This window comes from Fundulus heteroclitus, chromosome 6 (genome assembly GCF_011125445.2).
Source record: "Fundulus heteroclitus isolate FHET01 chromosome 6, MU-UCD_Fhet_4.1, whole genome shotgun sequence".
Lineage (NCBI taxonomy): Eukaryota > Metazoa > Chordata > Actinopteri > Cyprinodontiformes > Fundulidae > Fundulus > Fundulus heteroclitus.
Window position 1 is genome coordinate 33,102,391 of NC_046366.1, and position 22,242 is coordinate 33,124,632.

Here is a 22,242-nt window from a genome sequence, read left to right on the forward strand (position 1 = left end):
AATTTACAATGTATCTTTGAGTTTTCTATTATTCAAATTTAGCTATATATGCTATAGTTTCCACACATGTTTCAAAATTATGTAACAAAAACCTGCAATGATTTATCTGGGAAATTGTACTACTTTGTTCTGGCATTTTCCTGGAAAAAGGTATAAATATAAATTAAGTCTCACTAAGATTAGATTTGTATGCTAATAGTATAGTACAGGACAATATAATCTTCAACTCCTGTATGCTTTTTTACTGTCCCAAGCTTTTAGTTAATAGTGGAATCTTTGGTGGATATAAAAAATACCAATGATATTTCAAGCAACAAAATTGACAGCTTTTGTGCAGGCTTGAATGCACTTTTCCATTATAAATGAAAATTTGAACACAACAAAATATATAACTTTACTGACATACACCTTATGATGCTAATATGACAATAGCATAATGTAGTTTGCAATAAATTTTCTCTGCCAAGGTTACATCTGTACAAAAGAAATCCATGTCCTATTTTTACAAACAGTATAAACAAATGGTCTCTTGCAGATCAGACGGGGGCTAAAACAACAAGTTTTACATTTAAACGGGTAAGTTTTGTCGTGCAGTCTCTTATTTTCCAGAGATTGGGAGGGTGATCTAAAGAAACACATTCTGATTATATCAGCATGGTTATCTGCCTCATCAACTCCACAGTGACAGACAAAATCTAATTAACTTCTGTGGTTTTAAATCACTGAGAGCACATGAGTTTTGTTTCTCTAATTCTGTTTATAAGGGGCAATTTTCTGTTGCAATTTGAGAATGTGACCAGGGATGGAAAGATATCAATCTAATTGTTACTTATCATGAAAGGACTTAAATACATTACTGATTATTTCTGAAACCTAAAATCCTACCTGATCAGCTCTAAGGACTGTCATTAATCCCTTCCAGAATCAGACATTCTTTGGGAGTCGTTGTAGCTCAGGTAATATAGCCCAAGCACAAGTGGGGTAAGGATTTTGATTCTCTTTGGCCTTTAGTATAGCCTACAAGTAAAAAGAACACATCTGTGGGGCTTTTGTGGTCTCTTTAAATTTAGATTCTTCAACCACATTGGTTTTGATTCCTCATTTGTTGGTAACTCGCACAAACTGAAGTGACAAATAAAGCTTTGATTAAAGGTGAAACAGTAAAAACGACAAAAAGTGGACATATATTTGAGCTTTGAAAGATTACTTCCGTAGGTGTTTAATTATCGTTCCAGCCTTGTTACTGTAAGAAGAGACCAATTTTGGTGCGGTTTTAGAGAAAGTACAGTTTACATTTTGAACAGACATATCGCTTACTCAGCATACTAATAGTAGTAGCTAACAGAGTAAACACATAACAGTACGTCGTGTTCTACAACCTCTGTACACAACTTTTAAAGTATTATGAGATATAATTAGTGGACAATCACCGCTGAAAATTCCAACATTACAACCAGGGGTTCCCAAAGTGGAGATTGGGACCCCCCGGGGGGGCATGAGACACCATGTGGGGGTCACAAGATGATCAAAATGATGATCTAAATTCCTGATTTTACAATGTCAGAGATATACTTGTTTTAATATACCATAATGTATGCCTTTAATTGTGAAAAAGTATATTTTTCTCCCAAAACTATGACCAGTTAATATCAGAAAACATCCCAGTCTCACAAAAGTAATACAAATAATATTCATTAAAATAATCTAAAACATTTTGAGTTTCTTTAGTGAAAGTTTTCTCCTCTGTGGCCATTTTTTTTTAAATTTTCTTTAATCAACAAGCAACAATGTAATACAATTTATTTTGGAAATTACGAGAATTAAGTCATGTACAAGAAAAAAGCACATTACCAGAATAGAGCAGTAGGCTATACGAGAATAAAGTCTCACAGTTGTTTGCACAATCATTTCAAAGTCTTGATACTAATTACAATTTGATGCTGATTTGCTAAAAAGACTTAGTATTTTTCTATTTGTGAAACTGTGATACCAAAGTAAAACTTGACAAGCTTCTCAACATTCCTCATTTTAACACAGGAGGAAGAGTAAGAGTTTTCATGAAATTACTACTTTATCCTCGCAATTTTATAATTTTATTTTCTTAATTCCCAAAAAGAAAAACCAAACATACCCTCCACCCCGCCAAAAGGGGGGTCACCGCCTGGCACTGTTATTTTGGGGGTTTCAGGCTGGCATGTTTGGGAACTCCTGGGCTAGAGCATGCTAATGGTAGCTGCTATCATTAGCGTTAGCATGCTAACATCAAAGCAGAACAAATTGCAAATGGTACACCACTTTTTGCTGTGGAATTGCCAAAAGATATTCAAGTACCACTACAAAATGGCTAATTGAGAAGAGAATTGAAGAATAACATGCAGTCTGCCACATCACCCAGCTTAATTTCTGCTGACATCATTCAAATATAGTGTTGTAAAATAACACCATCTAACAGTAACACCGTGTAAGCTAGCACATTTTATTTCAAAGTGTTTGGTAGTTGGTGAAGGACAAAGAATGGGTAGTTTAAATGATTAATATTTTGGATAAAGTCTAAGATGTTCTCTTGAAATATGAAAAAAACACCGGGGCAGCTTTTATTTAAAACATTTATTTGACCCAATTCTTTGGAATGTAATAGTTAGTGATGAGAGTTTGAAACAACAGAGATGGATGAGTCGGGTGCTGAGCAGAAAGTCAAAGTACAAACAATACTTTAAGTCACATAAGGCCTCACAGCTTTCTGATTCTTTTTACTTTCTTGTTTTCCTTTGTTTTGTTTTTTTGTTTTTTAGACAAGAAAACTACAGAAAACGGTACAGAAAATAATTTTTTTTTCTTGTCATACAAAGAAAACAGAAGAAACCAATGGCACGTACATCAGTGACGGTACAAAAACACAAGGTGATATTATACCAAGTAAATAAAATCGATACTCGTATATAAGCTTTTTCGAGAATGAAAAACATCTCTGTAAATTGTACAATTCAGAATTATACCACGGCTTTCTGAAACCATGTTAAAAAGAAGCAACAATAACAATGTTCTTACTGTCTTTCCTCCTGTCTTTTCATAAATCAACATCATAAACACATAGATCTTTTCTTTTTTAAATATATCAGTGCAACATTTGTTTTCAGGACGAGTGCTGCAGCATCCTTTTTCTTTAATGGAGTTTAGCTGAAACATTCGAGACATTCTTCTGAAAGAGGAGAAAATACATTACACATCTGTATGCGTCTCCCCTAGTTTTCTTTTAACTGTAAAAACACATCTTAAGGTAATATTCACAATGTTGTTTCACAGCAAACACAGTCTTCAGGTGTCTCAACTGGTTTAGAGTGATGATATGAATATACCACAAATTAAAAACAGAAACCAAACTCTTATGGGCTCAAACAGAAGCAAAGCCATTTCATCAGCCAAGAGAAGGTTTTTTTTTGTCCAACTTCCTGGAAAATTGTTTTCAAATCTTGTCTTAGGAAGAAACAGCCTATAAAGTGTAGTATAAACAGACTGGTAACAAGAAGTGGTTCATCCTGTTTGATAGCACATTCTGTTTTTCAACAAAGGCTCATTTGTAATGCCAAAAGTGAAGAAAAACTCTCCGTATATCCCTAGAATAAAAAAAAGAAAGAACTCCCCATAAAAGAAACCAAATTACACAAAACCTTTCCAACATCAATACATTGTCTTCCTCTTATCTGAGATCAAGTCGCTGAGGTAATGTAAACCCAGACGTCCCTCTTCCTTTTGATTCTCTAGAACTGCTTGTAGGCGATCCAAACGCAGTCCTAGCCTTGATGGGATTTCTGGTCCTTCCAGTGAATTCTGGTTTTCTCCTACTCATAGCGTACGGCCGGTAAACCTACAAAGATTACTATCAATAATAATAAGCTGCTCATGCCCTTCTGCTGTCAGTGGAGGAGTAGTGGCTCTACTCCAGGGGTGTCAAACTCATTTCTATGTTGGGCCACTTTGACATCATGAAGTCATTAAATGGGCTGGTTGCACGTATAAAGATTTCCGGATTTCATTTCAATCACATAGAAATATAAAAAAAAATGCACAATGACCTAAAAGTAGCAGACTTAGGCTCAGTTTATACAGTTTATCTGCAAAAAAAGGTTGTTATTGGGGCGAGTTACTCTTTAAACTCTCATGATTCTGCATCATCTTTCTATTTTTGGACATTTCTGGGTTGTTTTAATGTGTTGTGGAAAAACTGACATCAAGTGGCAGGATGCTGTTACTACAATGTTAAATCAACATTTGCTACAGGAGAAACAGTTTAGCCACTTTATACACTTTAAAAGGATATATACCTCTACTTAATAACATGATATACCTTTTTTGGCTCTTGAGGGCCGGATAAATTGCCTTGACGGCCCAGATTTGGCCCACGGGCCTTGAGTTTGACACCTGTGCTCTACTCTGAGCTCCTTACCCTAACCTTACATAAGCGCAGCGAAGTTACAAATAAAACCTATTTCAGCCACTTGTTTCTGGATCTTGTCTTTTTGGTCACAATCCATAGCATTTTTAACAAAGGTAAGTGTTGCAAGATCCATCATCCATCCATCCATCCATCCATCTTCTAACATGTCTATCCCTTGTGGGGTCGCGAGGGGTGCTGGTACCTATCTCCAGCTTGTTGCAAGATCATTAAATTGAAATGGTTGCCTTTTAGCTCAGATGTTTCTTCTTCACCTTGATAGTCTTTCTATCCATTTTCTGCTTCATTCTACCATCATCAACACACTTTCACCCCCCCCCCCCCCTCCCGCTCAAGGCAGAGACTGCCACTCAACGCAGATGTATCACCTTTTTCCCCCCATAGAGAACCAAAGCCTCAGACTCTGAAGAGCAGATTCTCCTCAATTTAAAATAAAGGTGACGGTTTGATGATGCAAATAGCACAATTTCATTTGCAAAAAGAAAAGAAAAAGCAAATATGAGACTTGGAGGTTTCCAACCCAGATACCTTCCTCTCCATAATATACCTGGGGATCCAGTCCATGAACATCTCAAACAGGATCGGTGACAAGTGGCAGCTGTAATGCCTCTTGTTCCTATAATATAGACACAGTTGTTGTTTTGTGTATACATTAAAAAGCAAACCTGGCATGCTGTATTCAAACAAGATGCCTTATTGGAGAGATGTAAGCGCGCTCCAGGTTCAACAAAAGCACAAATGGACTGGACAACCCCACAAACCCTTCTGTAACTTTAGGGTTAAAGATCTGGTCCATTGGCCAGGATGAGGAGCTCTAGAGTCCAATATTTCAAATTCAATTAGAATCCTTTCTCCTTTTGAAAAAGATAAGCACATTTTAGCACAGTAAAATAAGGCCGTAAATAAAGGCCATTTACGTTTTGGAAAAGAACGGTAACTAAAATTTGTTGTTTCGTTGCCACCAATTAGGTTTTCAATCTTCTGTAGCTCATGTCAAAGCAGAGGAAAAAATACCAAAATACCAGTTGCTGCAATTAGTTTGCGTTGAGACTGCCTTGTTGTTACAGTGAGATCCATGCGGTTTGCCTTCTGATACCTCAGCATCCTGTACGATCCCAAGGAGCAATGCTTGGGGACGCTTCAACAGTCACTTCGCATATCCAGCCACATCCAAGTGTAATCAATTAAACCCTTTAGACTTTATGTCGTCGTAGCTGCTGAGGTTGTCCGTTTTTACCCTGTAAAGACATACATTCCCTTTCTTGTGTTTGTTTTTTTTTTTCCTCTGAAACACCAGGAATGACTAATATCCTTCGGCATCTGGTGAAAGGGGAGAAGCGTGACTCCATAGCAGAAAGGATACTGCAGCACTGGCGTCTTCCTCTATAGAAAAGGGCGCTCAAATATATATTAAAACCTATGTACAATACGTTGGATGCGTCATGTGCCATGAGTATGAGGCATTCAGGGCTCCTACACATTTACCATAGTGGGAATCTTCATAGTTTTTAATCAGTTCTGCGGATATAAACCTGGAGCTCAACAGCTGACTGAATGTCAGCGTAACCAGATTGTGTTTTAACGGTAAAACCACAGCAATAAAAGATGCTGTTTCACAGTCGCAGCCTGGAAACCTTTCCCTTAGTCCGTGTAGGAACCCTGGAAAGAATGCCAGCCGACGGGAAAACAACCAGCAGAAAACAAGGCAACAGAAAAACAGGAAAAAAAAGGCACTGTCGGAGCAGGTCAGCGGTCCTGCATCAAGATCACACACTCTGACACACACACACACACACACGCTTCATGTATACAGACACACCTGGGATGTAGATGTATATGAGGGCGAGACGTCCACACACACTTTTACACGTCCGCTGGGACACATGTTAAGCTAACGTCGCTCATTCTGCAAAAACGTCCGAACGACAGGACAACAAAAAAAAAAAAACGACAAAGAAACATTAAATCCTTCTGTAAAAGTTCACTAACGATACTTTCATCTGAATTGGTCTCAACACCAGCATGTGATTACGTGAAATCAACAAAGCACGCCGAAAAACAAAGAGAATCCTTAGTTTTCATCCTTTTTTTTTTTTTTTGCTGTACATGTTCTTTATACACAGCGCCCCCCCCCCCCTACAGGTGAGTCCTGTCCACCACCACTCCTGAGAAATAAAAATCAAATCGGCTCACTGTCAGCCAACCCTGCCGTCCCATTGGTGGCGTCAGCCCCGTGATTGGCTGCTCGTAACATGTCCACCGGGGGAGCCGTCGCAGCTCCGCCCCACCGCTGCGCTCACGCCTCTGAGTAGTTGTTTGTCTGTCCGTTAATCTTGTCCTTTTTTAGCTTGACACCGTCCACCAGCTCAAAGTTATAGTTCTCCAGGGCCGATAAGTTCCTGTCGGTCATGCTGCCCTGCGAGCAGGCACAGTACAGCACGACCCCGCAGATGGCGCCCAGGAAGACGCCCAGGGCTGACATGGCGATGATGGTGATGAGGATGGGGTCTATGGTCTTCAGCATGTTGCCCGGCCTGCCGAGTTCACCCGTTTCCTGAGAGAGCGAGTCTATGGCTGCAAGAGAGAAGGGAGAATGTCTAAATTAGATTGTTGTGAACCGAAGTAAGAACAGCAAATCTTTTTCCTCAAACTCAGCGCTTAGTAGGGGGTCTTAATAACAGTGTTTGGTTCGACAGATTCAGATTGGACTCAATCTCTAGGTGGTGCCAACCTCGACTTTTCCTGCCTCGTTTTAAAAGACCCTGGCCACTGTGTCTGATACGTTGCTTGTTGGCACTTTCAGAAAGATTTTTGACCTGGTTAGGATTCAGAACCCAATTAAATTTCTGACTACAGACACATCTGAAGCATGGCTGGATGGATGGCATGGTCGATAGATGAATAGACAAACAGTTGATGGATGCTGGTTTGCTGGTTGTATGGATGGATGGAGTTATGGATGAATGGTTGGATGCAAGAATCCTTGGTTTGGATGGACAGCCGTAGGGATGGGTCTAAGGCTTAGCCAATTGGAGTTGAGTCTGGAAAAACAAATATTTCTTTATTTCTCGTCACTATAGTCATTTTTCATACTTGTCCAAACCGGGAAAGGCTTAAATTCTGGACTTTTCTAGACTGCATTAAAACTCAAACAATGGATGTTTTAGGGGTGCCAGAGGCATCATTCAAAACAGTTATATGTAAAACCAGCCTTTTGGCAGCATCCCTGAGCCCAACCTGTTTATTTTTGTAACTAAAATGTAATCTCTACATCTAAATTATGTTTGAGGTATAATTTTACACCACTCTGTGTTGGCAACTAACCAAGCCAAAGAATTAAAACAGCTTTTTGTTTTGTCTTATTTGACATTTTAGTCTGTTCAGCTGGTTCAGTTAGACAACATAGAAAAAAATATTAAAACTGTATTTAGTTCCTGGCTGAGTTGTCTGTCACTTTAGTTTGAGAGTCTTTTTATGCCTGAAGGATTTATATTAGGGACGCATGATGAATTGGCATTAAAGGAGATCGCTACAAGTTTAATTCCTCCGAGCCAGTAGGTGGTGCACTCACGCTCTACCACCGCTCTTGTTTTAAACTTCAGTCGGACTGTTTGACAGCCAGTTGCCATGTGCTTTGGTTAGCATGAGCAAACATTTACCCCTCCAGGAAAGCGGCAACCTCTGTGTGGCTTCTGAGCCCTTTTGCTTCCTGAACCACCAATGCTCAAAAGCTATTTCTTTTTTGGTCCACTTGGATCTGGGAAATGTAACGCTGAGAAGAAGCCAATTCTCAGCGCTATCACGGAGCTACTACGATCTGGCAACGCCTGAACTCACATGACTTCAACAATGGCATCGTTAGCAGGACTAATATTTATATATTTTGGACCTGTCAGAATCTATAAAACAATTATTTCTATAATATCTATGTATTTTTCATGAAACAAATGCTTTTATTCTGCATCACTCTAGATTTGCGGATGTATTATTTTTGAAAAATTCATCGTTTCGACGAAAAAGTTGTAACTTTAACCTTTAACATCGGTATCGGCTCATGTTGTTAATTTTTTAAGCATATCGATATCGGTCCTTTGGCTGATATTAATAATAAAAGATGTTTATTTCCATCTCATTGCTGTTTGTGCATGTGTTTCTGTCAGGGAGGGGAGTTGCAGGCATTATTTTCATGGTAATGTGACAGTGATAGTGATGCAGCGCAGGATATTTGGGTGTTTGACTGAAGCAAAGAAGCAATGTCAGCAATGTGGTCACATTTTCACGGTGTTGAAAGGTTATTGAAACATATACAACACCAGTAAATAACTGTGATCAACCTCATTAATATCACATATTGATATTGACCCAAATTTTCATATTGGGGGGATCCCTAAACTAAAATAGCTTTTGCAAATCTGTAATTGGTCAGATACTACCCTAAACATCAAAGACATCAAATGTTCAAAGGAAGATCTTAATAAATCTGCAGAGGTCTTGGAGAAATGTTAAACAGAAACACTTTAAAGAAAATCTGGCTGATTGGAAGAAACAGAGAAAGGCATGACTCAAAACCTTTGCACAGTTCTGTCAAAAGTCATAATAATCTGATGCTAAAAATATAAAGCATAAGTATGATTTTTTTGTTTTGCCTCAGTATTTTTTTCCAACATAAAATCAGTAAGTCTGGTTTCTGTGACCAATATTAAGAAACTATTTATGAAAATACACCAGCATTAGCGGAGTCTCTGCAAAGATGTGGTGACAAAGAATACATTTCACTGTTAAAACTGTCACAATAAACACGATCACAATGCACATTACTCACGTAGCATTAAGATCTTAGTGGACGGAGATGTTTGAGTCTCTGGATCTGGAGACAAAAACAGGAATTAAACATCATAATAAAACCGGGTTAGTTCACTTGCTGAATGTTGGTTTCAGTGGATGAAAACCTGCTTGTTGACTGAACTGGTTCAATACACACCCCTGCAGTCCTGAATGTCGAGTCCGTCCATGATTTGGATGGTGTCCACTGCTATGTGGCTTGTGGTGCGTCTTTCTGCGACTCCCTCCACCAACACCTGCAAATAGGAAGCTCTATCAGCTAAGGAAGAATCTTTTTAAACAGAGTTTAGAAACCCTTTTAAAGAGGCAGCTTGCTATTCCTAGCATAATGGATTTGGATGTTTTAAATCCATATTTTTTCTTGTGGTTTTCTGATTTCCCTAAACTGTACATTTTCAAATAAATGAACAACTAACCCTGAAAATACTGTTACTTTAGACATAAATCAAGATTTTTTTAATAGGCTAAGGAAAATTAGTTATATTGAACTTATTTATTTACAAGTAACATAATTTTTACTTAGTTTAGCTGTTCCAAAATATTACAAATTCTCCAATTGATAAAAAAATAAAGAAATATATCTTTTTATGATCCATAGAAAAGTTTTGCTCTTACTGAATGCTGAAAAATAACTTCAAAGATAAATGGTTTATTGTTCTATTCCACAATTTTAACCATGTTTGTTGTTTTAAAGACATTGGAGGTGGGTGAGTGAACATCTCGACAAACGCTACATGAAACAAATTCAGTTTCAGGTTTTGATTTTCAACCTTTATATACATACATACATACATACATACATATATATATATATATATATATATATATATATATATATATATATATATATATATATATATACATAAGAGACATATATGATAATATAGTACATATATGATTAGATTACATAGATATATATAAGAGATGATATATATATGTATATATTATATATATATATATATATCTATAATATATATATTAGTAGTATATATATATAATACATATATATATGCACATAAATATGTGCAAAAACTCACGCCACAACAACAGTTTCTTCCATCTGCTACCAGCCTTACGAACAAGACCAAGAGCCACCCGTGACACTGGACACTGCCTCTCTCCCCCCGTTCAGGACCTAAAAGCTTCTGCGTTACATTAACGCACAGTCTACTGTGTATATAGCTTCTGTATATATATCTATTCAATCTTATTTGATTTTGTCTGCACCATCAACACCAAGTCAAATTCCTTGTAAGTGCAAAACCTACTTGGCAATAAACTTGATTCTGATTCTGATTCTACAGAAAATGACAATTTTCCGAGGAAACTATGTCAAAGAAGCCCCTTAGTCTGCAATACTCAAAGACCCCACCCTCCCTGAACATCACCTGTTTGCACTGATGCCTTTGACAGAGCTAAACCGAATTTTTTTTCCCATTGCTCCCCACACAATCCCTCACGATCTCGACACAAACCTTGAACCCGTCCCTTAATTGGCTTCCATGGCAGACTAAAACGTTTTCCTATAAATCCCGCTTTAGCTGATGCTTCCTTACCTGGTACGGGTGTCTACTTTGTGGAAGTAAAACACGGCCTTCCCTCCATCTGTTGCCCTGATGGCCGCTCATCGTCCACAGCACCTGGCCCTCGCCGGCCTCGGGCCTGTAGCTGATGTGGAGCGCCCCCACGTGCTCGCCTGCCATGTGGTACCAGAAGGACATGCAGAGGCCGGCGTCCGGCGTGGTGATGGGCACGCTGGCCAGCCGGGCCACCTTCTGCTCCATGCTCTTGTCATCTCCAGTTTTACTTGCCGTGATTGCATCTGTCAGCTGCATGTACATGAAGTTCCCTGGATTGCCTGAAGGGGGCAGCAAAAGACAAGACATGACAGATGAGACCAGCTCTCCCATGAATGAAACATGCAAGTTTTCCTACTAATTTCTTGGTGAAAAGAGACGCTTTATAAAAGCCTCGAAAACTCTCAAGGGTGTTCTGGTCAAAGAGTCTTTTCACGTCCTGAATATCTGCCTCAAACACCCCAAAGACATCAAGGACTTCACAAGGTTTTTTCAGCGAAAACAAAGGATTGAGTATCAGCAGAAAGTCAGCCCCGCTGTCACAAAGAGCTCATTTTTTACTTGTGATCTGGTTAAGTCAAGGAATCAAGGAGAAATCATTCATTTTAGAGCTGCTGTCGCCTGCACACAAACATCCATCAAACCCATCAGGCACGAATGGAGGAGAAGGCCAGAGAGGTGAAGCATGCTGATGGATTTCTTTGTTGAGTTTCTTTTCAAAAAAAGTCGAGCACTTCAAGGTTGTTCCATCGTTTATAAAAATGTTTTAAAGCTCCTAACTTCTGAAGGCTCATTCTGTTTGCAGCCAAACATCCTGCTGATTGTCAGGAGTTATAAATCTCTGAATATCTTCACAGAACGGCCAAAACAGAACGTTTCCAACCCGCCTCAGAGCAGCGTTCACCAATCCTGCTCCTTAAGGCACATTTCCCTGCAGGTTTTACATGTTTTCCCTGCTTTAGCTCACCTGGTTCAGGGGCTCGAGTTCAACAGAAGCCTGTTAATCAAATCTCAAACTGCCTTAAAGCAGGGGTTCCCACACTGCAAAAACGGAACTAAAATTAGTAAAATGTTCTTAAAATTAGTGTATTTTCCTTGATTTGTGCAGGTAAATAAGATGATCTGCCAATAGAATAAGATATGAATAAGATAGGAACAATTCATTTCCATCAACTTATTTCAAGTGCATTATATGTAATTATCTTATTTTAGGGGTTAAAATATTCATTTCATTGGCAGAAAATCTTATTTACCTGCTCAAATCTAGGACAAAAACACAAATTTTAAGAAAAATTTCCTTATTTTTAGATCTGTATTTGCAGTGCACAGTGGGGGTCCGGACCCCCTGGGGGATAACGAGATGATTCTATGTGGTTTATATGATGCTCCACATTCCTCATTTTAATGCTGGGGGAAGATATACAAAAAAATTATTTTATTCTTGTAATATTGCAACTTTATTCTTATAATTAAAAAAAAGAAAAGATAGAAACGTCACACGCAAAAGTGGGGTCGCCAGTCTCTGGCAATGTTATTTTGGGGGTTGTAGGCTTAAAGGTCTGGAAACCCCTGGTTTAGAGCAAGATTTCACAGGATAACTCTTAGGACAGATTTGGGAATCATTTGCCTAAATATGCTCAGGCTCAATTAGTTACAAGCATCCATATACTAGACGGTAATCTATAAGATCTAGAAACGTTACAGCCAACCTGTTAGTTACAGCCAAGTACTGTGTAGGCCCTGAGAAAGCAACGTGTAATTTAAGGAAAGAAACTTTAAACTTTCATAGCAAAAAACTTGATGCCCCAAGAAGTAACTTATAACCGGGGAAGTAAACTGTATGTTTCAGAAACACAAAGTTTAAGAAAATGATCTTTTTAGTTATTTAAAACAAGCCAATAAATTCTTGAAAGTAACCTATAAGTTTCACAGATGTACCCAATAGGTCCTGGGCGAAATCCAGTAAATTCTGGGCTAGTGCCCTATAGATCCTAGAAAGCAGCCTATAGATCCTAGAAAGTATCCTATAGATCCTATAAAGTATCCTATAGATCCTAGAAAGTAGCCTATAGATCCTAAAAAGTATCATATACATCCTAGAAAGTAACCTATAGATCCTAGAAAATAGCCTACAAGTTTCAGGAAATAACCTGAAAGTTTCAAAAAGTAGGCATTATGAGCTTAAATGTTACCTATACGTTCTGGAAAGTAACAAGCAAGATCCAAGTTCCAAAAAAAGGACTTTGTAAGCCATGAGAAAGTACCCTGTAAAATTCTGGGATGGTAACCTATAGATCCCCAAACTTCATGGGGGCGTGCTCGTGACACACCGGGTAGCACAACCCATATACGGAGGCCTTAGTCCTCGACACGGTTGAACCCGCGTTCGAATCTGAGCCTTTAGCAGAGGTGGCTACTCTACCCATCTCTGCTAATGGTGTAACAATACATCGATTAAGCAATTACCAATCCAATTACATCGATGCAGAATAAAAACATCAACATCGTCTCCTTTATTAAGACATGCCTTTATTTTAAAATTCATAATGCATGACACCGTAGTGAACAGGTGACCTATTTTTTTAATAACTAAAATATTTATTTAATTGCCTGTAAGAGCTTAAAGATAAAAGAACTCAGATACGATTTGGCCGTTTGTGAGTTGATATCAGTGTAAAGAATTGTGTTGGACGATGATGATATGGCATCAGGTTGATGGCAGGCTTGTGAATTGAATTTAATGGACATCGTAGCATGACAGATTTTGTGATATCAGCCAACATTGTATATTCATCCAAACAAATCAATACAACATGGTATCATGATAAAGCTGCTGATATAGACCCATAATTTTTACACAAACACTCAATCATGATCATAACATCTATGAAAGGCTTCAAAGGCGTAGTGAGTGAGTGCTATACTTGATCTTTTGATTTTATTTGTGACCCTGTTAACTCATTCGACACAAAAAAGGTTAAAAAAATAATTTAAAGTCTACAACTATTGTGATATGTGTGGCCAGGATGAGTGTTCGCTGTATTTTTTTTTAGGTTTTCTCTCCTGCAGCAGGAATAAGGTATTAGTCCATCGGGAATTCATTTTATGCTTTAGCTAACGATTTTCCTCTTTTATATGAACATGAAATATGTAATGTTGTTGTTCAACTGCTGTGTGGGGACTAAAGGGTGTTATTTATAGATTTTAAAAAGATGTCTGGCTCAGCAGAGTCGAGCGCTATCTCTCCAGGCTCCTTCCAGGAGCGTGTTCGAGCTACCTGCATGGTCGAGGGTCGGTCCTCTGTGGACGGCCGGAGCCTCGCTGCTCTGGACGATCCACTCGGCTCCTGAACTGGAGTCCTTGTTCCAACCGCACAACGACGAGAAATCAAAGTCGCAGGCAAACCAAAGGTAAGCTGGAAGGCAGAGACAAAACAGCAGAGGAAAACATCATTAAAGCCCATGTTCGCATCCTCAATGTTTGGGAAAGTTATCTGCATTAGCTTTTACTGCCTGATGGACACCATTACCTAAAATATTGTCTTTGATTGATTGTGTCCAGTTTGGTGACAGACTTCACTTTCCTTATGTAGGTTTTCCGACATTTAAAGCGCACAACCGCTTAGGAAAAATACCAAGTGATTACCATAAGGAACGGCTCTAAAAGGAACCTTAAGGAGTTAATTATCCTTCATCTGAATCCCAGGCATTTTATTAACTAATGAGCTACCTCCCTCAAACAAAGCTCCCCCATCTGCTCTTGTAAAACCTTCCAGGAAGCCAAATCTGGGACTACCAGAACCTTCCTGGAGCCAAAACATCGCAAAGTGGCAATATAAAGTTTAATACTACAATCCCACGCTGTGTTTACCAACTCATTTATTCGCTCTACTCTCAGGTAGAGAAGGTCTAAGGATTTTGGAGCATTTTTATTGAAAACACGTGTACACAGGGTTGTTTATTGTACTCTGACTGACAGAAACAACTGGGAACCAGGAGGCATTGCAACGGGCCGCCATGTGTAGAACAGGATCAAAACCTCAAACTTTATGAAGTAAAGTTAGCCTGAGGTCGGTTGAGCTTCATTTATTGCTCAGAACTACATGTAACGCTGTTGTATCCACTCATTTATACCCTCTGGTGTCTGTCCTGGATCTGCCAGGTCTTTGCCAAGCTAGGAGCGTTTATGTTTTTCTGTGGTTTGCATGTGTACCTAATTAAATCCATACTACATAACTTGTGGTTGCTTGAACTTTAAAACCAAGACTGTGTTGTTCATCTTCTCAATACCAGGGGCTACTCTGCAGAGAGGGATCTGAAGGTAAAATGGCAGCCATAGATAATAAGTAACAGAAAGTACCCTGTAGGTCCTTGGAAAAGTACCCTGGAAGTCCTGGAAAGTAATTCCGAGAAAGTAACCTGCAGGTGAGGTTATAGTTCCAAATAAGTTACCTGATTGTTTGTGAGTTCCAGAAAGTAATCTATCTGTCCAGGTAAAGCACCCTTTAAAAGTAACCTGTATATTTTGGAAAGTAACCTGCAGGCTGCAGCAAACTACCCTCACAGTAAACATATGGTTTAAAAAAAAACAAACTTTAAAGGTTCTTGAACATATGGTCTAGGTTCAGGGAAAGCACCCTAGAGGTCCCAAAAGTAACCTCTATGGTGACTGGTTAGATCCAAGAAGTAACCCGTTTCTTAAGGCTCAAATGGTTTTGGAAAGTAAGCTGTAAGTAATCTGCAAGCTCCAGAAAAGTTTCCTGTACGTTCTGGAAGAGCATCCTGTAAATTTCTAGATTAGAGAACTTAATTGTCCGTTCAGCAATAAAAAACTGAAAAGTGTATTGCAAAAACAGAACTAAAAACAAGTAACATTTTCTTGAAATGACTGTATTTGTTCTTGATTTGAGCAGATAAGTAGGACTATTTTCCAATGGAATAACATTATTGCACTAAAAATAGACTTAGACTTTTTTTATTGTCATTTTATATGCACAGAGTGCATACAGAACGAAATTTCGTTTTCATACAGCTCAGAAAAATTGCAGTAACTCTACAGGATACGTTCCTGAGAATTTACAGTACAGGATTAAAATGCAGTAATAAATTGCACTAATTTACAGGATAAATTCCAATTGATTTCCGGATAAAGTGCAGCAGTGATTTAACAGTAGACAGTTGCAATGTAAACAAATATGCAGTAAGTTTCCGGATAAAGTGCAGCAGTGATATTGGAGACTAAGAGTTGGGCAGCATTTATAAATAGGCACAACTCATCTAAATTTAAAATGCATTATATCTAGTTATCTTATTTTAGGGGTCAAATTACTCGTTCCATTTGCAGATAATTTTATTGACATGTTCAAATCAACAACAAATACACTTATTTCAAGAAATAAGTGTGCCTTGCAGTGTGTCTTTGAGATGGGTCCAACATTTAACTCTTAGATAGATTTCCAGGAAAGTAAGTACCTTGTAAGTTTTGGATTGGATCAAGTTATGTCGCCTCATAATACACGCTGTAATGTGAAAAGAAGTGTCCTGTAAATTCACAGAACACATCCTGTAAGCTCTGGAACGTGGCCCGTGAGTTGTGGGAAGCTAATCTTCAAACACTTCCTGCTACAGGCTTGTCCCTAAAATCAACCTGAAAGTTCTGGAGAATAACCTGCAGGTTTAAAAGGTAAACTGTAAGCTACGTGATAGTAGTTTCCTTGTAAGCATTTATACCGTATAAAGTGACATCCACTGATGGAAAACAGCCTCAGTTCATGTGTTTGGGATCGACCCGTCAGCAGAAAGAAGACAGAAACATCCTCCAGTTCCTGTGCTGGCAGTGCAGCAGTTTAACCGCAGCATTCAGATGGACTCAGTCTGTGTGCAGTGGACATGTTTTTATTTTTTTATTTTTACAGGCTAATAAGATGCAGAGATGACTGTGGAGCTGCACTGGCAGACCCCAAACTGCCTCCCTGTGATGCCTCAGCTCAGCTAATTGAGACCCAGGAGGCTTTTATTCTTCCTCTCCAGGAGATCCTCCCTCTGTTCTTCTTCTCTTCTACCACAACTCTCCCCTTTTGTTCTGTGTGTTTCTTCCTCCAGCCCTTCGTCTACATCTCCTCGACCTCCCAACTTTACCCATGATCCTCTGCTCTCTTTCAGCTTAGGCCAGATAGTTTAATGTTGGTGCATTCATGAGGGACAAAAAACCTTGACAAGGTCCTGCACTACAAAAAGGGAACTAAAAGTAAGTCAAATTTTCTTGAAATTAATGTATTTTTCCTTGATTTAAGCAGGTAAATCAGACTATTTGCCAATGGAGTGAGTATTTTTACCCCTAAAATAAGATAATTAGATATCTTGCACTTGAAATAAGATGACAGAGAGGAAATGCTCCTATTTTAAGTGCAAAAATCTTATTCCATTGGCAGATTGTTTTATTTACCTGCTTATATCAAGGAAAAATACAATAATTTCAAGAAAATTTGACTTGCATTTAGTTCCCTTTTTGCAGTGTGCAAGGTTCATGCTGTGAGAGTTGGCCTTCTTGGGCTTTAAATGCATATATGTCTGTATTTTATCTTTATATTTATCTATATTTTCAAACCACATGCCTCTCAGCTTTCGTTTAAATACTGCTGTGCACATAAAGTGAGATCCTGGCTGGGTGTGGTCAATACAACAGCTTTTAGGATCATCAGATGCTTGTTTTGTTGGGTTGTTTTAACATTTCCTTCAGTTTAATCAATAAACTTCTATGGATAAATGAGTCCAAACACGTCTGCTGATTGAATTAATGTGTTAAACCTTCGAAAATCATTAACGTTAATTAGATTTCTTTATTTATTCCAACTGAAATATTAGTTTGGATGTAGTTTTGCCTGTTTTATCTTTTTTGGGGAGGGTGTACAATTGTGGACCTGAATAACTGGTTTCTTTTTACCTCGTGAAAAACAACTGAGGCATTTTTTTTTTTTTTTTAGCCTTCGTTGAAAATGATGTAACTCAACCTCAGAAGTGACGGATTTTATAGAACAGACTTTGTAAACATTAGGGGAAGGTTTCGGCGAATATCCTCACCTTCAATGCCAACGCTGGGGTTGGTGGTGATGGAGCGTCCTGTTACAGACAGATGGGACAGTCTGGGTTAGGCACCCACACGGATGTCAACAAAAACACAAAATACCTATTCCTTTAAAAAAAAAAAAACATTCTTAACTTTCTCTGTAAAAGCCTCCAATGCTTAGTGGTCACAATAATCTGGTTGATAAAGGCGAGTGTTTGAAAAGTGAATGGTGCAGTCAAGTTTAAAACACAAGTTTTACGAAAATATTAACATTTTTAGAGGAAATTACAAAATTTTTCCCAAAGAAATATGGCTGCTGCTCATATTGTTGCTCAGAAAGATACAAGCTGAGTTTTTACTTTAAAAAAAAAAAGCAGCTTATACAGGAGACAGATTTAAGCCCAGCTAACGTTTGTGAGAAATCAAAACTGACAATTTTTGGGAAAAGCAGCTCTATGAGTGCACTGCAAAAACAGATCTAAAAATAAGTTAAATCTCCTTAAAATGTGTGTTTTTGTCCTAGATTTGAGCAGGTAAATAGGACTATCTGCCAATGGAATGAGTATTTTGACCCCTAAAATAAGACAATTAGATATACTGCACTTGAAATAAGATGATGGAGATAAATTGTTCCTATTTTAAGTGCAAAAATCTTATTCTATTGGCAGATCATCTTATTTACCTACTCAAATCAAGGAAAAATACACACATTTTAAGAGCATTTTACTTATTTTTAGTTCTGTTTTTGCAGTGTGGAAGCGTTGGCTTACCAGAATGATCGTACTCGTTGATAACCTCCACATCATCATTGCAGCCCTGCAGCCAATCCTCGCAGTCTGAACTGGGCGTCGTGTTGGGAACTGTGGTCGGCGCCGCCGTGGTCGCACCAAACGTGGTCGCACCAAACATGGTCGCACCAAACGTGGTCATGGGGAGCGTGGAGGATGGCAGCGTGGTGGGGGGACCCGTCGTCGTTATCTCTACAAAGCCAAATGAAAAAAAAGGATAAGGAATTTGTAGAAAATATAAAAAGTTGCAGAAACAAACCACAGAGTCACTGATGGTTGTTTACGGAGTTGATGTCACAGAATGTTGTGTGTGGTTGTTGTTTATTTGCACCTTGCAAAGAGCTAGAAAGTGAATCGTAAACGAGTAGAAAGTACCCTGGTTCCAACAAATACCGGACAGTAATCTTAGAAGTTCTGGGAAAGCACACTGTAAACAAAGAAAAATAACCTGCAAGTTACAGAAAGGCATCCTCTAACCTCCAGAAGATAATATTTCACTTCCATAAAACCCTGCAGGTGACGGGAACACCTAACTTAGAGAAGCATGTAACCCGCAAGTTTTAGAAAAGTTTTAGAAAGTAACCTTTAAACTTAGAGAAAGTAACTTGTCAACTCTGGAAAAGTACGTTATAAATTCAGAAATCTAGCCCCAATATTTCAGCAAGGCACCTTAACCGCTCCAGAAAGAAATCTGTAAACTTCGGGAACGTAAGAAACAAATAAGCTGCAGTATCCAGACGTTAACTTGCAGGATTTCTAAGAAAGCACACTGCATGCTCTGGGAAAGCACTTCAATTAAAGTAACCAGTACATTTAAAGATGGCATCCTTTAGCTTACAAAATGTTTAAGCTCTAAAAAGCATCCCGTAAGTTCAGCGAAGCCCGGAAGGTTCTAGGAAACGAAACAACATCCTTTTACTGTCAGAACGAGTCAGAAACTTGTCTTGCATCACGACACTGTTGTTACAGACATAAATACAAGGAGACAGTATGAATTAAAAGTACCCATCGTAAGACGAAGGGATGACGGCGTTCTTTTCTGGTTCATGTCCCATGTTTGGTTTCAGGATTGACTGATGTACAAAAGTATTTCTGAGTTTAACCGTATTCAACCTGATGGTCTGTATTCCTGATTCACACTGCAAAAAGGGAACTAAAAGTTGGTAAAATCCTCCTGAAATTAGTGTATTTTTCTTTGATTCAAGCTGGTAAATCATTCTATCTGCCAATGGAATAAGATTTTTTTACCTAAAATAAGAACAATTCATCTCTATCATCTTATTTTAAGTGCAGGATATCTAATTATCCCATTTTAGGGGTGGAAATTCTCATTTCATTGGCAACTAGTCTTATTTAGCTGCTCAAATCAAGGAAAAATATACTAATTTTAGGAAAATTTTACTTACTTTTAGTTCCTTTTTTGCAGTGCAGAGGTTCGTCAGGGTTGGAGGTGATGTTTTTAGCTAATCTCTCATTATTGTCGTTATTATAAGACGATTCATAAGTAAAGTGAAGTATGTATGCCGTAAACTAGATCCTGGGAAAGTACCTTTTGAATTCAGAGCAAGTAACGTGCAGGTTTCTGGAAAGTTACCCTGTAAATATCTTCAAAGTATCCTGGAAAGTTACCTGAAAGGTTCAGAAAAGTATCAGATCACAGGCAAGTCTCTGAAAGTTCCACCCGAGCTGAGGGAACTTCTACGTCTTCCAACTTGCAGATAAAATATGCGTTTTATGGTAATAAATAACCAACCAAACGCGAACGAAAGCAGACAACAAATCCCAGATGGTCAGAATGTAATTAAATTGTGTTTGTGACATCCTGAGTGGGATGGATGGAGGTTTGTTCTCAGAGCAGCGAGGATGATTTAACTCCTAACTAATCTGCAGGCATATCACGAAGCTTGTTAGTTTTCTCCTGCCTGCGTGAGCTTGATTTGTTGTCTTCATGTTTTTGTGTTTTTTGTGAAAACAGAAACACACAGAAAGCATCTTTGCAGTCTCAGTTATGCAAGAAATCCAAATAAGGGGCTTCCTGAGGGATTTCACATCTTACATTCACAGATGTTTTTGCTATTACTGGCAAAAAAGGGTTACATTTTTATCTTGATGTGCATTAACAAAGCAAAGAAGTGGCACAGCGTGCCTCTCACATTAATGCTGGATGACTAACCAAATGTCCCAGTGTGCGTATGTGAATATTTTAGTCGGTCCCCTTTATTGGTTTGTGTCGTCATCATTTTTCTGCGTCCCTCGTTTCCATCCACTCTGAACATCTCATCTTTTTTTCCTGCCGCACTTCCAACAACCGCGGGGACCCCTGGTGTTAATACTTCGTACCGCTGTCACCAGAATGACCACAATTGTTCTCTTACGGCACGGAGCACACAGTGGGGAAGGATCTTTGAACGCTGATCTGTTCAGTGTCTCTCCAGATTGTTTCTGCGTCGTCTCTCGTCCTCTCCTCTCATCCCACAGGGTTTCATTTAGACCAGGGGCGTCAAACTCGTTTCTTTATGTGGCCACTTTGGCATAATGCAGTCATTAAAAAGGGCCGGTTGCACCTGTACAGATGATACTTTTGATTTCATAATTTCATTCCAGTTCACATAGAAGTATAAAAAGTATAAAAATCACCCGCTACTACCATCTAATGTAGAACAGATTACTAGATCAATGTGTGCTTCTGTGCTTTTTTGTCTCTCTTGTTATGTCTCTGCTCTGTCTTCTGTAACCCCCAGTCGGGCGAGGCAGATGACCGTTCTTACTGAGCCCGGTTCTGCTGGAGGTTTTTCCTTCTCGCTAATGGATGGTTTTTCTTTCCACTGTCGCTTCATGCTTGCTCAGTATGAGGGATTGCTGCAAAGCCATGGACAATGCAGATGACTCTCCATGTGGCTCTACGCTTCTCCAGGAGTAAATGCTGCTTGTCGGGACTTTGATGCAATCACCTGGTTCCCTTATATAGGAAATTTTTGACCAATCTGTATAATCTGATTAATTTTACTTTGTAAAGTGCCTTGAGATGACATGTTTCATGAATTGGCGCTATACAAATAAAATTGAATTGAATTGAATTAAAAGAAAAAGCACAGTAACATAAAGGTAGCACCATTAGGCCCAGTTTATACAGGTTTAAATGAGAAAGAAAATTATATTATTGTGGTGAGTTACATTTCAAACTCATCATTCTGCATCACTTTTTCTCTTTTTGGACATTTCTGGGTTGTTTTAATGTGTTGTGGGAAAACTGACATCTAGCGTCAGGATGCAGTTACTACACAGTTAAGAAAAAAAAAAAAAACATTCGCTACAGGAGGCACAGTTTTAGCCACTTTATACACTTTAAAAGGATATATGCCTCTACTTTATGACATGATATGCCTTTTTTCGCTCTTGAGGGCTGGATAATTTACCTTGACGGGCCAGATTTGGCCCGCGGGCCGTGAGTTTGACACGTGTGATTTAGACTGCCTTGGGTCTGGGACTGAGATGATCACAGCAGAAGGTTGATTTT

The 22,242-nt window shown here is 38.7% G+C and overlaps 1 protein-coding gene across 1 annotated transcript in view; it reads right to left on the reverse strand.

Moving 5' to 3' along the window:
- Positions 1-6,537: 6,537 nt before the first annotated feature.
- LOC105930932 (neuropilin-1a) overlaps positions 6,538-22,242 on the reverse strand; it is a 95,298-nt gene continuing 79,593 nt past the window's right edge. The window contains exons 12-18 of the mRNA XM_021319916.2: positions 18,708-18,917; positions 17,952-17,990; positions 14,150-14,287; positions 10,852-11,153; positions 9,435-9,531; positions 9,276-9,320; positions 6,538-7,027 (exon numbers count right to left, since the gene is read on the reverse strand). Of these exons, the coding sequence (XP_021175591.2) occupies positions 6,750-7,027; positions 9,276-9,320; positions 9,435-9,531; positions 10,852-11,153; positions 14,150-14,287; positions 17,952-17,990; positions 18,708-18,917 (1,109 nt within the window). The 3' untranslated portion in view covers positions 6,538-6,749. The remainder of the gene's footprint in view (positions 7,028-9,275; positions 9,321-9,434; positions 9,532-10,851; positions 11,154-14,149; positions 14,288-17,951; positions 17,991-18,707; positions 18,918-22,242) is intronic.